General features: G+C 50.1%; 1 protein-coding gene across 8 annotated transcripts in view; it reads left to right on the top strand.

Annotated features, from left to right (window-relative positions):
• NFATC3 (nuclear factor of activated T cells 3) overlaps positions 1-18,136 on the top strand; it is a 74,590-nt gene extending 56,454 nt beyond the window's left edge. For 4 of the 8 annotated variants that reach the window (XM_075576942.1, XM_075576945.1, XM_075576944.1 and 1 more), the window contains 5 exons: positions 1,701-1,841; positions 5,425-5,480; positions 6,022-6,169; positions 10,182-11,222; positions 14,603-18,136. In XM_075576942.1, coding sequence (XP_075433057.1) covers positions 1,701-1,841; positions 5,425-5,480; positions 6,022-6,169; positions 10,182-11,222; positions 14,603-14,688 — 1,472 coding nt within the window. In that variant the 3' untranslated portion in view covers positions 14,689-18,136. The remainder of the gene's footprint in view (positions 1-1,700; positions 1,842-5,424; positions 5,481-6,021; positions 6,170-10,181; positions 11,223-14,602) is intronic. The other 4 variants (XR_012789154.1, XM_075576949.1, XM_075576943.1 and 1 more) reach the window with 4 other exon arrangements.
• The last annotated feature ends 207 nt before the right edge of the window (positions 18,137-18,343 follow it).

The raw sequence follows: 18,343 nt of genomic DNA, 5'->3' as shown, positions 1-18,343 counted from the left end.
CGCACGCGCACTCCTACTCATTCACACCGCCCGATCCGCACGCGCACTCCTACTCTCATTCACACCGCCCGATCCGCACGCGCACTCCTACTCTCATTCACATCGCCCGATCCGCACGCGCACTCCTACTCTCATTCACACCGCCCGATCCGCACGCGCACTCCTACTCTCATTCACACCGCCCGATCCGCACGCGCACTCCTACTCTCATTCACACCGCCCGATCCGCACGCGCACTCCTACTCATTCACACCGCCCGATCCGCACGCGCACTCCTACTCATTCACATCGCCCGATCCGCACGCGCACTCCTACTCATTCACACCGCCCGATCCGCACGCGCACTCCTACTCTCATTCACATAGCCCGATCCGCACGCGCACTCCTACTCATTCACATCGCCCGATCCGCACGCGCACTCCTACTCATTCACATCGCCCGATCCGCACGCGCACTCCTACTCATTCACACCGCCCGATCCGCACGCGCACTCCTACTCATTCACATCGCCCGATCCGCACGCGCACTCCTACACTCATTCACACCGCCCGATCCGCACGCGCACTCCTACTCTCATTCACATCGCCCGATCCGCACGCGCACTCCTACTCATTCACATCGCCCGATCCGCACGCGCACTCCTACTCATTCACACCGCCCGATCCGCACACGCACTCCTACTCTCATTCACACCGCCTGATCCGCACGCGCACTCCTACTCATTCACACCGCCCGATCCGCACGCGCACTCCTACTCTCATTCACATCGCCCGATCCGCACGCGCACTCCTACTCTCATTCACATCGCCCGATCCGCACGCGCACTCCTACTCATTCACATCGCCCGATCCGCACGCGCACTCCTACTCATTCACACCGCCCGATCCGCACGCGCACTCCTACTCTCATTCACATCGCCCGATCCGCACGCGCACTCCTACTCTCATTCACACCGCCCGATCTGCACGCGCACTCCTACTCTCATTCACACCGCCTGATCCGCACGCGCACTCCTACTCTCATTCACATCGCCCGATCCGCACGCGCACTCCTACTCATTCACACCGCCCGATCCGCACGCGCACTCCTACTCTCATTCACATCGCCCGATCCGCACGCGCACTCCTACTCTCATTCACATCGCCCGATCCGCACGCGCACTCCTACTCTCATTCACACCGCCCGATCCGCACGCGCACTCCTACTCTCATTCACACCGCCCGATCCGCACGCGCACTCCTACTCATTCACACCGCCCGATCCGCACGCGCACTCCTACTCTCATTCACACCGCCCGATCCGCACGCGCACTCCTACTCATTCACACCGCCCGATCCGCACGCGCACTCCTACTCTCATTCACATCGCCCGATCCGCACGCGCACTCCTACTCATTCACATCGCCCGATCCGCACGCGCACTCCTACTCTCATTCACATCGCCTGATCCGCACGCGCACTCCTACTCTCATTCACATCGCCCGATCCGCACGCGCACTCCTACTCTCATTCACACCGCCCGATCCGCACGCGCACTCCTACTCTCATTCACACCGCCCGATCCGCACGCGCACTCCTACTCTCATTCACATCGCCCGATCCGCACGCGCACTCCTACTCTCATTCACATCGCCTGATCCGCACGCGCACTCCTACTCTCATTCACTACCCTGATCCTGTCATTCCTTTCCCCAATACCAGCCCAGCGCTCCGCCCAGGAGTTACCCCAAGTGGAGAAATATACAGCGAACAGCTGCTCGGTGACTGGAGGGCCCGATCTGGTGATCACCGGATCGAACTTCCTTCCCGAATCCAAAGTGATCTTCCTAGAGAAAGGACAAGGTAAGATGGAAGCCATGTGATACCCGCTCCTTGTTATATGCGGCACATAAATCAAAGGCTTTCAATCTGTTTACGTTTTCCGTGCGCGACTGCAGGCATCTGAGCCTTAAAGGGAAAACATTGTATAGAAAGCACACACTTTATTCCGTTATCCCTCCTGTTGTGCGTTTTCTGTGGGTCACGTGTGTTGTGTTGACACAACAAACCCAGCATTTGAGCCTCACTGTCTCATTGCCGAGCGCTCCGGTAAATCGACTCTCGACGAGCGTACGAGTAGAGAGAAGAAGGTGGGTGCTGGCACAGGAAGTAGCCACGGGGATAACTTCATTAAAGACACTGGTGCTTTCTCTTTCTGACATTACATATCACTACGCAGGAGGAGTCCGTGGTTATAATGTGATCTGTGTTTTATAATGAAGGCCTTGAAGTCGTCTCACTGGGCTAATATTGGTGTATTTGTGGCACTAGTCTAACGAAATCTCCGGAACCAGGAGCCCGGCACCCGGCACCGGAGTGTGAAAAGCTGCACATAAATCCTGATGATGTCCCTGGCTCCTGCGGCCGTGTGCACGTCCTCTCCTACTTCCTTTGTTTTCCCTTTCTGTATTTACTTTCTTTTTGCTTCTACTAAACTCGCCTTTCCAGTGCGGCTGGTTTTATTGTTGTACATAGAATAAGCGGGCGGCAGTTCTGCAAAACGCGAAGGGTTGTGTTTTGGTTTTTTTCTCAAAGCTATTTTTTTTTAACGCCCATTTGTCTAATTACACAAAGTAACCCAGCAGAATGTTTCACCCGCGGTGTCTGAGCCCTCAGGGGCCACAGCCCGGTTATATTGCAGCAGGAAGTGTGCGTGCTTTATTTTATAGTTATTATTTATACTTTATCACACTACGGAGTGTGCGTGTGCGTGTTTATCTATATATGTACATATTCATATATACACATATATATATATATATATATATATATATATATATATATATATATATATATATATATATATATACACACACACACACATATATACACACATACATACATATACAGCCGCACATATGCGCACACACACACACACACACACATACGCACATACGTGTGTGTGTGTGTGTGTGTGTGTGTGTGTGTGTGTGTGTGTGTGTGTGTGTGTATGTATATATACACACGTGTGTGTGTGTGTATATTTATGTATGCGGGCATCCTTTACATTAGGTTGTAAGCTCTCCTGAATAGACATGTTAATCTATTGTAATAGTATCTGACTATGTCACTGCTCTATTCAATGGGGTTTTTAACCCTTTCACATTGTTTCCTTTCCCGTGTCACTCGGCTGTGGGATATGCTGACACTTCAGAAATAAACATTATTAATATGAAGGCAGGATAACTTGGACACGGACAGGAGAGTTAAATGTGAGCCCGCACAGCCACATTATCCCGGCTGCTCTCACGCAGCCCGAGGCCACCACGGACCTAATGCCCCTCCATACCACGGACCTAATGCCCCTCCCCACCACGGACCTAATGCCCCTCCCCACCACGGACCTAATGCGCCTCCCCCCCCCACCAGCAGCCAGCCCCGCTGTAAAAGGGAAGCAAAATGTTCCCATCACTTAGAACTTTTAGTATAAATGTTTAACCATCTCTCATCTCTGCTGTAATCGAGCTAAATTATTGATGCCTCTATTGTATAAGACAGAATCGCATTAATATTGAGTAAGGCGGGCAGCAGCTGTTCATACAATACAGAAAAGCGCATGCGACGTGTGTCAGGATAGCGGTCGCAGGTGCGCCGCGTACCTTAGCGGCAGCTTCATCCCATAACCACCTGCTGCGTTCAGCTGACATTATCCTCTCCGAGCGGTTAGCGGCCCCTGCACTGATGTCACTGGATCCTTATAGCACTGACCACATACACCAGCCTTTACATAGCATTTCTTAGGCGCTAGCGCTCTTTGAACAGATTTTTTACTCTTGAATCCAGGACACAAGGACAATTAGCCGTGCCCCCAAAGTCTTTTATAACTGGGGTAACTGGGAGGTCACGAACCTTTTGAAGTGGGTCCCCAGTTTGAAATCTACGTTCCCTGTATGTCTTTAAACCACACCACTTAGATTGCCCTGGTGATCCAAGCACAGAATTATGAGTGTCTGTAGCGCTGCTTTCGAAGCTGCATATTTAGTTATTTTATTTTTTAAATAGTTTTTGGGAGAGGTTTCTGCCTATAAACACGTACACGTGTCCATTCAGCATTGCTGGCTGTATATGGGTATATGTATATGGGTTAGAAAAAGGCATTATAGCCATCATATTAAGTGAGCTTGTTATAACCTCATGTTCATTACAAGTTGCTGCTCCTATCCCGCACTGCCCTTATTCCTTAAATAGGCACATTTTGAAGTCTGTTGAACCCTTCGGGGGTTCTCAACAATAAGTTGCAGGTCTTTCTCACGCGTGGTTTAGGCCCAGGGTGCTCAACTCCACTCCTCAAGGGCCACAAACAGGCCGGGTTTTGAGAATATTCCTGCTTAAACACAGGTGGCTCAATGCGTGGCTGCCGAAGACTGAGCCACTGATTGAGCCACCTGTGCTGAAGCAGGGACGGATTGAGCCACCTGTGCTGAAGGTTGGGATATCCTTAAAACCTGACCTTTTAGGGTTCTTGAGGACTGAAGTTGAGAACCCCCGGGTTTAGGGGAAGTGTCTGACCTTCTCTTCGGTAATCAGCTTTTAGTAGATTGTACTGTGTAATGATCAAGTATTTATATCTTCAGTGTGCTCATTTCAAAGAGAGGATTATTTCTGCACACATTCAGAAACGCTGCATTTAAGATGCTAAATTCTAACCCTCCTAATAATCACTTTAGTGCTTGTTTGGAACATCTGTTTACTTTTTCCCTAGGTTTCCCTTAATAATTCAGTCTCGTTATCTAAAAGCAAATCGGATTTCTCATTTTAAACCATGCATGGTGGAAGCGGGAAGGGGGGGGAGGGGGAAAGGCAGCTATCTTTTACACTCTCCAAAAGCCTGAAGAATGTAAATTCAGCAATGAAAGAATTGAAGTATTAGTAACAACACGTTGGTAGGGATTCACATAGCAGAGGTGACAGGATTGCTGTTCTGAATCATCACTGGCCTCCTGACAATGGCAGGATTAGCTGGTCTGATGCTTGCATGTTCGCAGTTTGATGCCTGTGCAGATAGTTGGGGGAGGGATTAGCTGGGCCTTGCAGTTTTGATACCTGTGAAGATGGTTGGGGGAGGGATTAGCTGGGTTTTGCAGGTTGATGCCTGTGCAGATTGTTGGGGGGGGAGGTATTGGCTGGGCTTTGCAGTTTGATACCTGTGCAGATTGTTGGGGGGGAGGTATTGGCTGGGCTTTGCAGTTTGATACCTGTGCAGATTGTTGAGGGAGGGATTAGCTGGGCTTTGCAGTTTGATGCCTGCTCAGATTGTTGGGGGAGGGGTTAGCTGGGCCTCACAGTTTGAGGCCTGTGCTGATTGTTGGGGGAGTGGTTCGCTGGTCCTCGCAGTTTGATGCCCGTGCAGATTGTTGGATACAGGCTTCTTCGTTTCTTGTTCCAGACGGACGTCCACAGTGGGAAGTTGAAGCAAAGATTCTGGTTGAGAAGTGTCAGGCGGTGAGAATGTCTTCTTAATTTCCTTTTTGCTGATTAAGAACTTGTGGCTGTTAGCTGTGGGTGGGGGAAAGAAATACCACTTCAAACCAACAAACGCTTCTTCTTGGAGGAACACCATTAAAAATGCTGGAGCCCTCCACCTAACTACCACTGCTCATTCCACTTATTGCCTTGTGTTCCCGCTACACACACACTTTGAAAACAAGCTCTCCTGTGGGTTAAAGGGCAATGAGGTGTGGGCACCACATACAACCGTCATGGCATACCAGGCAAGAGGCGGTTTTAAGGCGCTTAACGTGTATAGAGATATAGTGAGAATTGCGGGAAAAGGAGCAGGGTAATTTTCTGTTCCAAGTCTGTAGCGACGCTCTCATCTTTTACTTTACAGAAGGATAGTTTCAGGTACATACACATGCATGGGGATACTTTTATCATTATACACTGCAGCACATGCATTTCCTGCCCAGAGCTCCATCCTGTCTGCTGCGTGATGTAATGTCTGCAGTGAACCGCTTGTGACATCACTTCCTGTGTCTTTCAGACTAGCATTGTTGTTGAGATTCCCCCGTATCACAACAAGTCGATCACCGCGGGCGTCCAGGTGCAGTTCTACCTGTGCAACGGGAAGCGGAAACGCAGCCAGTCCCAGCGTTTTACCTACACACCAGGTCAGAGCCACGGCCTGCGGGGTAACTACCCTTACATGCCTTCCTGTCCAGATCCACCCCGCAGCTGCCTGGCGCTGCTCAGATAAGAAACTACAATGTCTTCCCTACGGTGTGGAGAATATATCTCTTACACTTGGATATATCTCCGCAGCTGTTAAAATGCTGACTAGTAATGTGTTCAATATACTTCGTTAGCGAAAATGTTATTTACAGGAAACAAATTGATAATTGTGCAATAAATGCAATACGTAAAATAATGACTAAACGCTAGAGACTTTCTTAGGGAACATTAGTATTAATTCACAAGAAATTGGCAAGTGTTTCTTGATTAGTAATAATTAGAATAAAGAATAAGGTAAGAATTCCAACATGACGCATAATAGTCCCCTAGTTGCTGTTCAGCGCAGATCGTGCACTTGGCGTTCCTTGGGCTCAGAGCGCAGTAGGATTGTGTTGCTCAGCGCAGATCGTGCACTTGGCGTTCCTTGGGCAGAGAGCGCAGTAGGATTGTGTTGCTCAGCGGGGATCGGTGCACTTGGCGTTCCTTGGGCAGAGAGCGCAGTAGGATTGTGTTGCTCAGCGGGGATCAGTGCACTTGGCGTTCCTTGGGCAGAGAGCGCAGTAGGATTGTGTTGCTCAGCGCAGATCGTGCACTTGGCGTTCCTTGGGCAGAGAGCGCAGTAGGATTGTGTTGCTCAGCGGGGATCGTGCACTTGGCGTTCCTTGGGCACAGAGCGCAGTAGGATTGTTGCTCAGCGCAGATCGTGCACTTGGCGTTCCTTGGGCAGAGAGCGCAGTAGGATTGTGTTGCTCAGCGGGGATCGTGCACTTGGCGTTCCTTGGGCAGAGAGCGCAGTAGGATTGTGTTGCTCAGCGGGGATCGGTGCACTTGGCGTTCCTTGGGCAGAGAGCGCAGTAGGATTGTGTTGCTCAGCGCAGATCGTGCACTTGGCGTTCCTTGGGCAGAGAGCGCAGTAGGATTGTGTTGCTCAGCGGGGATCAGTGCACTTGGCGTTCCTTGGGCAGAGAGCGCAGTAGGATTGTGTTGCTCAGCGCAGATCGTGCACTTGGCGTTCCTTGGGCAGAGAGCGCAGTAGGATTGTGTTGCTCAGCGCAGATCGTGCACTTGGCGTTCCTTGGGCACAGAGCGCAATAGGATTGTGTTGCTCAGCGCAGATCGTGCACTTGGCGTTCCTTGGGCAGAGAGCGCAGTAGGATTGTTGCTCAGCGGGGATCGTGCACTTGGCGTTCCTTGGGCAGAGAGCGCAGTAGGATTGTTGCTCAGCGCAGATCGTGCACTTGGCGTTCCTTGGGCACAGAGCGCAGTAGGATTGTTGCTCAGCGGGGATCAGTGCACTTGGCGTTCCTTGGGCAGAGAGCGCAGTAGGATTGTGTTGCTCAGCGCAGATCGTGCACTTGGCGTTCCTTGGGCAGAGAGCGCAGTAGGATTGTGTTGCTCAGCGCAGATCGTGCACTTGGCGTTCCTTGGGCAGAGAGCGCAGTAGGATTGTGTTGCTCAGCGCAGTTCGTGCACTTGGCGTTCCTTGGGCAGAGAGCGCAGTAGGATTGTGTTTATGTTCTGCAGGTTGCTGTGGTGTTTAGAGGGCAGACTGACCTCTCGCTGTCACTGCATGCGGATAGATTGCCTGACCCGCGGCTTTTGGAATGTGACCTCCCTGCAGCTGTCCAGAACAGCTGGGCAGCCTCTGCTCACATGTCCGGTCCTGACACACTTGCGGATATTCATACCTCCGCGCACTACATAACATAGCGATGACTTGTATGCACATTGTCAGGCTAACGGGTTTCGTGCAGGCTTGGCCTCTGAGGTGGGAGTAACCAATGAACTCTTCAGGGCCCTGTTACCATGTCATTCTGCTGAGGCATTAAGGTATCCGGCTCTTTAGGACACGGGGCAGGAAGTCTCCATAATACTTTCTACGACACCGCTATAAACAAAAGTATTACCAAAACGTAGTATGACCCAGCTGTCACTTCAAAGAGCAGCACTTTGGTTATTGCTGGTTAACAATCTGCTCCATCCATCTGTTTGCGCCTTGTAACGGATTCAGCCAGGATTTATAGGGAGGAAATGGGAGACAGGGACAGCTACACATAAAAAGGTGTGTCTTTAAGCAGAGAGGTGTCACTTAAAGATGGTGGCTTCCTGAGAATGGATAATTACTTTAGCAGTGACATTATCTCATAGTCGTGCAAAGATATCAGTGTGTGACATATGTAAGTGTATATAGGAGTATGGAAGGGTATTTCTCGGATTAGTTATATACACACATTGTTTCTAACATGTGTGTGTGTGTGTGTGTGTGTGTGTGTGTGTGTGTGTACGTGTGTGTGTGTGTGTGTGTGTGTGTGTGTGTGTGTGTGTGTGTGTGTGTACGTGTACGCAGACACATAGACACACAGACACACGTCCTGTTGGGACTGAAACGTTGATTTCCAATATGGCGAAATCCATTATTTTTTTCACTTTCAAGGCGTGTGTGCCGACTTGATATTGTTGTGTGTTAAATGTGCCCAGATATGAGTACAGTACGCTCTCACACGCTGACATGCTAGGGAAGTTGTGCCCAGATATGAGTACACTCTCACACGCTGACATGCTAGGGAAGTTGTGCCCAGATATGAGTACAGTACGCTCTCACACGCTGACATGCTAGGGAAGTTGTGCCCAGATATGAGTACAGTACGCTCTCACACGCTGACATGCTAGGGAAGTTGTGCCCAGATATGAGTACACTCTCACACGCTGATATTGAGGTTTGGCCGCTCGGGACACGGTTCCGGAGAGGCAGATCACGTCCTGTTTTTTTTTTCGGTTTGGCGCTCACGTGGCAGGGGTCGGGCTGCAATCTGTACAGGTGTCAGGAAGTAGTTTCTCAGACAATATGGAGTTTCAAACAGTCGTGCTAAATACCCGTGTTCAAGTGCATTCTTTAATTATGTGTTGGTATATTTAAAATTATCCTAGAAGATGTAGCCACTTAGATTCTGGAAAGATTTTAAATTAAAAAAAAAAAACAGCCCCCACCTGTAATGCTACGTTTAGGAATAATTAATCACACTCTGCAAACTTTCTCGGCAAAGAATTTGTGCTTTGGCGCGTTTTTGTTTTTTTTGTTTGTTTTTTAGAAATCCGTTCCCTACAAGGAAAGTAAATCTTGGGGTCACTCACTACACCTGTGTAGATGACGTCTTAACGAAGCACACGTGACTTATCAAGTTGAGGTTTCTGATAACAGCGCTGTTAGAGTTGCTTTTCTTCGCTCCAAGTGTGCAATGTGTCCTGTGTATTACCTGCTTCATTCAGAAGTTTCTCCCCCTCTCTCTGTGTGATCCGTCTTCCGGTTCTGTTCAGAAGTTTGTCACCGTCACAATTGGGCTACGGCCGCAGTCACTGCGTGTGCGCGTCGGAGCGCCTGGCGGCCCGTGCACCAGTTTCAGCCGCGATCTGTGGTCTGGGACACGCATCCAGAGAAGAGCAGATCATCGTGGCGGGGGGCGTGACCATGACGTCACGTGGCTGGTTCGCCCTCATTGGCTGAACCGCAGGCCTCCGCGCCAAAAGACATAATTCTTGTCTTTTGGCAAAGGCGATCGCGCTTAGTGCAGGCGCGCGCAGGCAGTGACCGGGGCCAGCCCTATAGGTGGCCGTATCTTGTTCGCGCCTCACACTCCGTAGCGCGAGCAGTGGGGACAAGGCCTTGGGTGTTCTTGTTTGCTGCGATGCCCTCAAACTTTCCATGCGTTCCTTTTTGTTGCAATTCCCTTCGTGTCTAAATTGCAAGGTTTTGAAATGAATGTTGTGTTGGGCCGGAGTCGTCAAAACGTCATCTGCTGCATCGCGCCTGAATCGGCGATATCTGCTATTGGTCAATGACAGATACAGTATCTCCCAATTCGGGTGCATACGGCGGATCGAGCTTTGACGCCTGAGCATTGTGTGATCTTACCACCCAGTGGATTCATTTGTGCTGCTGTAATGTGCATATTTTGTTTTTTGTTTTCCCCGCAGTTTTGCTGAAGCAGGAACACCAGGAAGATGAGGATCTGCCTGTGGTCTCCGCTTTGTCAATGTCCCATGGCGGTAGCGTTTCGGGTCTTCATGCCATGCGCGCACACTTGCCATCCCCCGAATCAAGGCACACCCACGACTCTCTCCTGTCCACGTCACCCAGGGGCCTTGGGTGCCCACCTCAGCCAGAGTACACGTCCCTGGTGAACCACTGTGGGGCCCGCCTGTCGCACATCCAAGGTAGGAACATTAATGTGGGCACAGAGTGCCACCCTGCCGCTGCACTCCAATCATTTCACGTTGCACCAGCTTCTGCCGCCAGGCCTTCCTACCCACCTATGCAATCTAGTGTTATGTACAATGGACAGTCTGGTCTTCCTCTGAATTCGGCCTCTGGTCAAGGGTACGAGCCGCTCTCGTTTCAGCAAGACGCAAGCGTCCCCCACATGGTCAGCCTAGGTCACCACTCCTTGCCAACGTTGCAGTACCATGCGTCCAGTTCAGGCCCCACATCCTCTTCGCCCACCACCATCCACCCACTGGTCCACTCGGGGCAGTCATCACCTCATCTCCAACAGCTGGGGTACCATTGTTCAAACACCGGGCAAAGTACCATCCCATCACCGTCAACGAGTCCGTCCATTGGGCAACAGTCACCTCAGCTGCAGTCCGTCTCATACCATCCTCCAACACCAGGGCCGGCCTCCTCCCCATCCACAGTGGCTTCCCATCCATTGGCACACTCCCCGCTCTCCGGGCCATCATCCCCTCAGCTGCAGCCTATGCCTTACCAGTCTCCCACCTCAGGTCCACCTGCACCATCACCATCTCCCACCCCCTTGGCTCACTCCGGACAACCGTCCCCTCAGGCCCACAGCCCCGGACTGGGCGGTCTGTCCCCTCCTCCTCACGGGCACCACACCATGCAGGACGCCTCTCCATTCCCACCTGATGACACCTCGCTGAGCGTTAAACCCGAGCCCGGCGACCGCGAGCTGAACTTCCAGACGATCGGCCTGCAGGACATCACTTTGGACGACGGTAAGAGAGGGTGTTTGCTGGCTATTTATAGGTGTCCTGTCATCAGCCGCAGATTAAGGGCCATGTTTACTAAGCGGTGCTAAACCATAAAGCGCCTTGCGGCTCATTCCCGTTAGTAGGCAACCCGCTGCCTTATGTCTTCGCACCGTTTAGTGAATATAGGCTTGTTTCTGGGCTGTCCGGCAAAGAAAAAGGTTTCCATTCATATAAGAAATTTGACGTTGGCGCCGGCGGGTCCCAATATGCTGACGGATCAGTTTGAGTTCACTGCCTTACATCTTGTGACCTCTCTGAGAGACGAAGGGTTAATAGCCTGGTAAAAACTGTAACTCATTTAATGTTGGGAATGTTAGTTGGTTGGTTTTGTTTTAGTTTGTACTTGGCATTTACAGACACAGACACAATGCCTGAATGCTTCGGTTTAATACACGTGCCTCAGACTTCACCTGCTCTCAGGTGTGTGTCATCCTCCTTGTTGTTCTGCCTTGGCCCGGTATCCAACTTTACCTGTGACTGCCCCAAAAGCAACGTGAACCGTATTTTTTTTTTTTTTTTTTTTTTCAAAGACTGTTGAAAATACGGTAAAAAATGACGTATATAAATTTTCCCTGGTGCCTGGCTTCCATGTTATGGAATCGCTGATATAAGTCACACAGGCCCCGGGCTCAAATGCTGAGCGGAAGGAACCATTTCTATTCGCCTGGCGCCTGCGTGAAATATTGCCGCTTGGGAATGCTCGTACATCACAGGTCTTCCGCTTTCCTCGCTGCCGCAGGGGTTTCCGTAGCGCTAGGCGGGGACTTTATCACTAAATCCTCTGCTTCTTTATAAATCCCATTATAGAAAAAAAAAATGCGTATGTTGTCAAATCCGGGGCTTTAGTTACATCTCGTTACATAGGATGAGGTTGGGAAAAAAAAACATGTCCATCGAGTTCAATTTATGGCTGCCATCGTTAATCTGCTCCTAATTGTTTTTGAAAGCAAAATAATTTGAATCTAATTCTGGAGCCGTTTCACAAGGAAGAATTGAGCCGGGGTGGAAATTTGTAGGGGGAAAAAAAAATCTGTTTGGTTGAAGACGTCGGGCGTGACGTGAGTGTAAATCGGCCCATAGTGTGAGACTGCACTTTCACATATGCTACATAATTACCCTAAATGCCTTACGGCAATGATCCCGGCTTAGTGCTCATCCACTCAAGTTATTCCTTTATTGAGTGATAATGTTGAGAGCAACAAACTCCTGGAAGGGAAGAAGTGAAAGGGAATGTCCTGATCCTGTGAGATTATCTTCCCCGGAGGCGTTTCTTGTATTTGGTTGCGACCTTGATTCTGGGAGCTGTAAGGAACTCTCTCCGATCAGAGAGCGCGACCACAGCTGTCTCTCCGCCGCGCTGGGTTAATTTTAGCATGGACGGCCGTAAGACTGAAAGCTGACACGGTGTCGCTAGCCGGCTGCACGCGGCTAAATATACCTGCTCGCTAATCTGCCACGGGGACGCGTGACGTTGCAGCAGCTGTCGGGGGGGTCACTCTTCCTATTTTCAGCATTGATTCTTCTTGTGGCAAAGCAATAGGGTAATCTAAACAATATCCCAAACTTACATTTAACCCCATCACTGCCAGAGGCTGGTGGAGCGTATCTTGGGACAGGTTGGTTGCTGTGTGTCAGTGTTTGGGATCGGTTTCTTTTGTGTTTACACATTTCAATGGCAGATTAAATGCTCATTTGCTTAGGAAAGGCCGATAGCAGGGGATCTCAACTCCAGTCCTCAAGCATCTACCATCCCCCCTGCCCCTGCCCCCCCCCCCCCCCAATAGGTCAGGATATCCCTGATTCAGCACAGGGGCTTGAATACTGAGCCACTGATTGAGCCACCTGTGCTGAAGCAGGAATATCCTGGAAACCTGACCTGTTGGGGGGATGCTTGAGGACTGCAGTTAGACCCCTTGCTCTCTATAATGTTAGTCAAGGGCTGAAATACTGAGTGTAAGGAGCAATCTAATTGGCCTTAGGCTGCGCTTATAGTGCTGGCTGTGCGACCGGCTGTGCGACCGCGTGATGTCAGCCGCTGCCGTTGTATTAGCGATTCCTGCTTATAGTGCAGGAGACAAGAGGGCGACCAGGGGGGCGTGGCAGAGGCATGACTGTGAGTGGTTCGCCCTCATTGGCTGAACCGCTCACACGCCGCTGATGTCACGCGGCGATCACCGGAAAAGTAAAAATCCTTTGACACACTATAAGCGCAGCCTTGCGCTCTTTTCCCTCTGCATCAGCTGCGTGAAATATGGTCCGTCTTTCGCCCGTGCGCTGCTGACCTTTGTTGGCACAATATTATGATATACGCCTTGAGTGTCAGCTTCTCCACAGGAGCACGCGAGGCGTGGGGGTTTCTTGCTGGTGAGGAGAGTGAAGCTGCCTCCTGACAAAGCTCCGTAACCTCGCGGAACCTTAGAACCAGGCAGGTGCGCGCGTTTTGGATAGAAACATGTAACCTGCAGGGAATGGATCATGCCACGGTGTGATCCTGACGTGTTAGACGCAGCAACCGTAACCAGTCTGTGGTCAAAACTGCTCCGTGTGAGAGGCGCTAAACAGGAAGGCGAGTTCTGATGGACCGCAAACGTGGCCCAAACCTGTATGCACCCATCACCCACTTTATTTTCTCCTATCTGCTTTTCACTGTGATCTCATCACCAGCCAATTTGTGGTGTGTGTGTACCAGGCGGGGCAGTAATTGCAGCAGCTGCTGGATGTGTAACGAGGGGGGGGACAAAGAGCTGCGCGTTTATATTATTACCCACCTCGTGCGATATTGTTTGCCTGTCATCACTTCGTTTCTTAATTTGATGGATTGTTTTTAATTTAGTGCAGGTCAAGTTGGGGAGAAACATACCCGCCACGCTGACTGTTACTGTGGTTCAGGCGTGGAAGTTTTACTAACGAGCCCACGACAGAGTTAATGCAGAGCAGAACATCCTCCCCGTTATTATACTTCCAAAGCCCAGTCCCACGTCTTGTAGCCAAACAGAGGGTGTCCCCGTGGATGTAATACGCCAAACTCCCACGTGCCACAGAGCAGCCATAGTTTTACTCTGTGCTGTACTTGCACCATGTTCCAGAGGCCTCTGGCAGCAGAGGGGTTATACGTGCCCCTGCCCCTCCGATCCCACTGGTGGTGTCACGGTGTTGGAGAATTCGGCATTTAATCGTAGCTTGTGCGGACTTGCCGTACAAAGAGAGCCACAAGTCTGAAGCCGTATTCTTTCTTTCTCAGAAATGTTTTTATTTCCTCGTTCTGGCAGCCAGAGAGTTAAAGTGCAAACGCTGCGACGTGCAAACGCTGCGACGTGTAAACGTTCTTCTTTCCTCTCTTGCAGTGAATGAGATCATAGGACGCGACATGTCGCACGGAGCCAAGAGGACACTGCGAACGTGCCACGAGCCCCTGGGGTCTGACGTCTAACAAATTCACTGTGGCTGCAGTGGAAATAGAAAGCGCTTTGATAATGACCTGCAATTTCTTCCCCCCTCCCACCCCCCCATTCTCCCCACCCCGTTTCTCCACACTCCCCCCTCCCTCCATTCTCTTTTCTTCTCCCCCCCTCTCCATTGCCTTCCCCACCCAGTTTCTCCACTCTCCCCCCTCCCTCCATTCTCTTCTTTCTCCCTCCCCCTGTTCCTCCATTCTCGCCCCCTCCCGCTTCTCTCTGACTCTCTGTGCTTCCAGCTCTGTGGCCTTTCCTTGGGGAGCAGACATTTAGAAGGTTACACTCCACTTCGAAAGCAACCCTACAAGTCCCAGAGACGCGTAACTCTGCAGATACTGCATATAACTGCGGGTCCGGGGGTTTGTCACGGTTATTCTTGAAACCTATTCTGGATACAAGTTCTCTGCGGAATCTGAATACTTCGAGGAGAGGAAAATGCTCGAAACGTGTAAATTGTAACTCGCAGAGGAGCGGGATCATTGGAGGGTGTCTTCCCAGGTCCAACCATGTTCTAAATTCCAACCCCGCTCCCCTCCAGGATAGGTTTACCTGCAAAACAAGACGTATCCCCTGGAGTACAGGCCCCCGGTGCAATCCAGACGCCCCCGTCTTCTCATTTCAGCGTACGTCCTGCTATTTAGTCCTGAGTCACGCGCTGTGAAAATCCCACTGTAATGTGCACAGAGGCGCAGTCTGTGCAGCGCATACCACAATGTGCGGTGTACAGAAATGCGGGTATACAGGACAGGATACATGTTCTATTCAATTTAAGCAAATACTCGTAGTATAAACATGACTTTAGTGTGATATAAGCAGTGTTTGTATCTATGTAATTCATAGAACTCCAGCCTCGTACACGAGTGAGCCAGAGTCGTTCTATAAGACAATCGGAAGAGAGATCTACCCCAGAAAGCTTACAATCTACCAAATGTTCCCCTGGGTACACTGCTATACGTTCCTCTGCAGGTTTTCTCGGGCCCTTTTTAGTAGGGAATGGAGGCATTATTTCCAAGCTGAAGCAGAACGAAAGTGTGAAAATCCACCTTTTTAAAAGACAAATTTCATGGCTTCTCCGTGTTCCCCCGCTGGCACGGCAACCTGTTACTGGCTGCTAGTGCGAGTATACACGCCACACACGGACAACGCCACATTGGGCTCCTGACGGTGCTTAGATTTGAGCCTGGCTGAATATTAAACCTGTGTGCACATTATAGCAGGGGAATGCACCTCATGGACAGGGTTACCCGGGAAATAGCCTGGATTCCTTGTGCAGGACACAGACCTGGTGTTCTCTTATTTCCAAACAGAATACATTTTGTGTGTGTGTCCCCCAAACACCAATACTAATCCCTTGGCTGCCAAGAGGACCTGCATTGCTTTGCTGGCCCCTCTGGCTGCTCCAGGGCTAAAGCAGAAGTCCTCGAGTCCCCCAAATAGGTCAGGTATTGGGGATATCCCAGCTTCAGCACAGAAGTGGCTCAATCGAAGGCCGAGCCTCTGATTGAGCCACCTGTGCTGAAGCAGGGACTGATTGAGTTAACTGTGCTGATGGGACCTTTCTGGGAGGTCTTGAGGACTGGAGCGAAGAACCCCTGGGGATTAATGGAAAAGACGCCGAACTTTTAGCAGAATGTAGCCCCGGTTTTATTCATTTCTAATCTGTATATTGTACCATTGTAGTAGAGGTGCCTGATCTCAGCGCCTCACTTTCCCTCGCTGGTTAATTTACTAAACGCCGTGATCTCTTTGCACACGATATCTGCCGTTTAGTGAGTAACCACCATGGGCTAGGCAGCCGTTACATTTCACAGCCTCCTTTTCAAGTATATACGTGTGTGTGTATATATATTATATAGCCAATGAACGTGTGTACGCTTCATCATGTCTGCTCAGGAATTCCCCCTCAAATCCTTGACCAGATCCGCCTGCTCTCACACCTCTCGCTGCAATCTTCTCCCAGCTGCGTTTCTCTCTCCCGTGAAACCTCTGCCATCCATCCATCCACGCTGGCCGTGTGTCAGTGTTAGAGTGCAGTATATGCATCCTTTACAACAGGGGGTGCTCTACTCCCGTCCCCAAGACACACCCCCCCCCCCCAACTGGTTGGGTTTTAAGGATATCCCTGCTTCAGCACAGGTGCAGTCTTTGACGGAGCCTCTGATTGAGCCACCTGTGCTTAAAACCCGACCAGTTAGGGGGGGGGGCTTGCGGACTGCAGTTGGCACCCCTGCATTACACAACATAAGAACTATCCCGCTCTTCTCTGGGAAATTTCCAATCTTGCTCGGAGTCAGCACGACAATCAGAAAAGGTCCCCGTGCGTGGGGTGGGGTACGGGAGAGGCATGTTGCTTTTGTATTTACCTTTTTATATAGCCCCCAGCCTTACAACGCAGGATTTATCATGCGATACGGGTACAAGCGCACTATATCTGGAGAAAGGACTCCCCGCCCTGAAGAGCTTGCAATTATAAATGTGGATACCAGCCGCTTAACGGTGTGTAAAAGCAGCTTTAATATACAGTGCACCCTAACTCAACACTGCGGAGGGTCACCCACAGCGTGTACATGTACCCTCACACTTTAGCCCATATTCGCTATGGGGTGCTAAGCTTTAGCATGCCTCCCCTTCATTCGCATGGCTCTCGAGCTTCGCGCCCTTCAGGGTTGTGTTTAAATGGATTAAAAAAATACTCCCTTTTCAGAAAAAAATCTCAGGTACCCATATATGAAATACATTTTGAAAGTTGGGGTGCTTTATAGTGAAAGAGGGGGTGCATCAGGAAGGTTGTTGGTGTAACCGAAAATAATGGAATACCATCTGTACTAGAATTCTGCGAAGGTATTTAAATTTGCTTTGCAACATTTTCTGCCCCTAAATGTTTCACATTTTTAAATCTTTACCCACCCTCTTTGTGCCCGAGAGCTAACTAGGAGATACAAGGGTCAGGGTTGAAGGCGAACGCCTAATTGCCAGGCATTCATCTAGTTTCCAAATACTGCCAAGGGGGCTTTCAAAAAGGATTTTATAATATTTATACTGGTTTTAGGTTTTCAGGATCTCCCTGCTTCAGCACAGGTGCCTCGAGGATTGAGCCACCTGTGTTGAAGCGGGGATATCCTGAAAACCTCACCTGTTGGGGGTCTTGAGGACAGAGTTGAGAACCCCTGCTTAAAGCCACGCTCCTGCAGCAGCTTTCCCTGTAACACTCCGAAAAACGCGCCCGTTCCACCTCCGTACGACCCACTCACCATACTATGCACTTAACTCTTTGATGCCTTTATGATGCCTTGTTGCCTGTAGAATCAGAACCGCTTTCCTATTTAAGATACAGAATATATAATAAGATAAAATTGTAGCTTTGGATAATGCAGTTTTCTATTTTGCCTTGTAAACGTTTTAAATTAAATGCAAGGGTCTTAATTTGTTGTTCCTTTTTGGTTTTCTCTGCGTTTGTGTGACTGTAGGTGACAGACTGTTAATTTGTGTACTATAAATAGTAGAAGCACACTGTTTTTATACTGGGCTATGCAAATAGGAACTGGTAACAGCCCTCCGCTCGCTCACACAACCTCTTGTTTAGGAACTGCAGAACCCCAGTGCTCACCAAAGGAAACGGAAGCCAAATCC

This window comes from Ascaphus truei, chromosome 19 (genome assembly GCF_040206685.1).
Source record: "Ascaphus truei isolate aAscTru1 chromosome 19, aAscTru1.hap1, whole genome shotgun sequence".
NCBI lineage: Eukaryota > Metazoa > Chordata > Amphibia > Anura > Ascaphidae > Ascaphus > Ascaphus truei.
The sequence above is the reverse complement of the archived record's forward strand: the minus strand, read 5'-3'. Positions and strand labels throughout refer to the sequence as shown.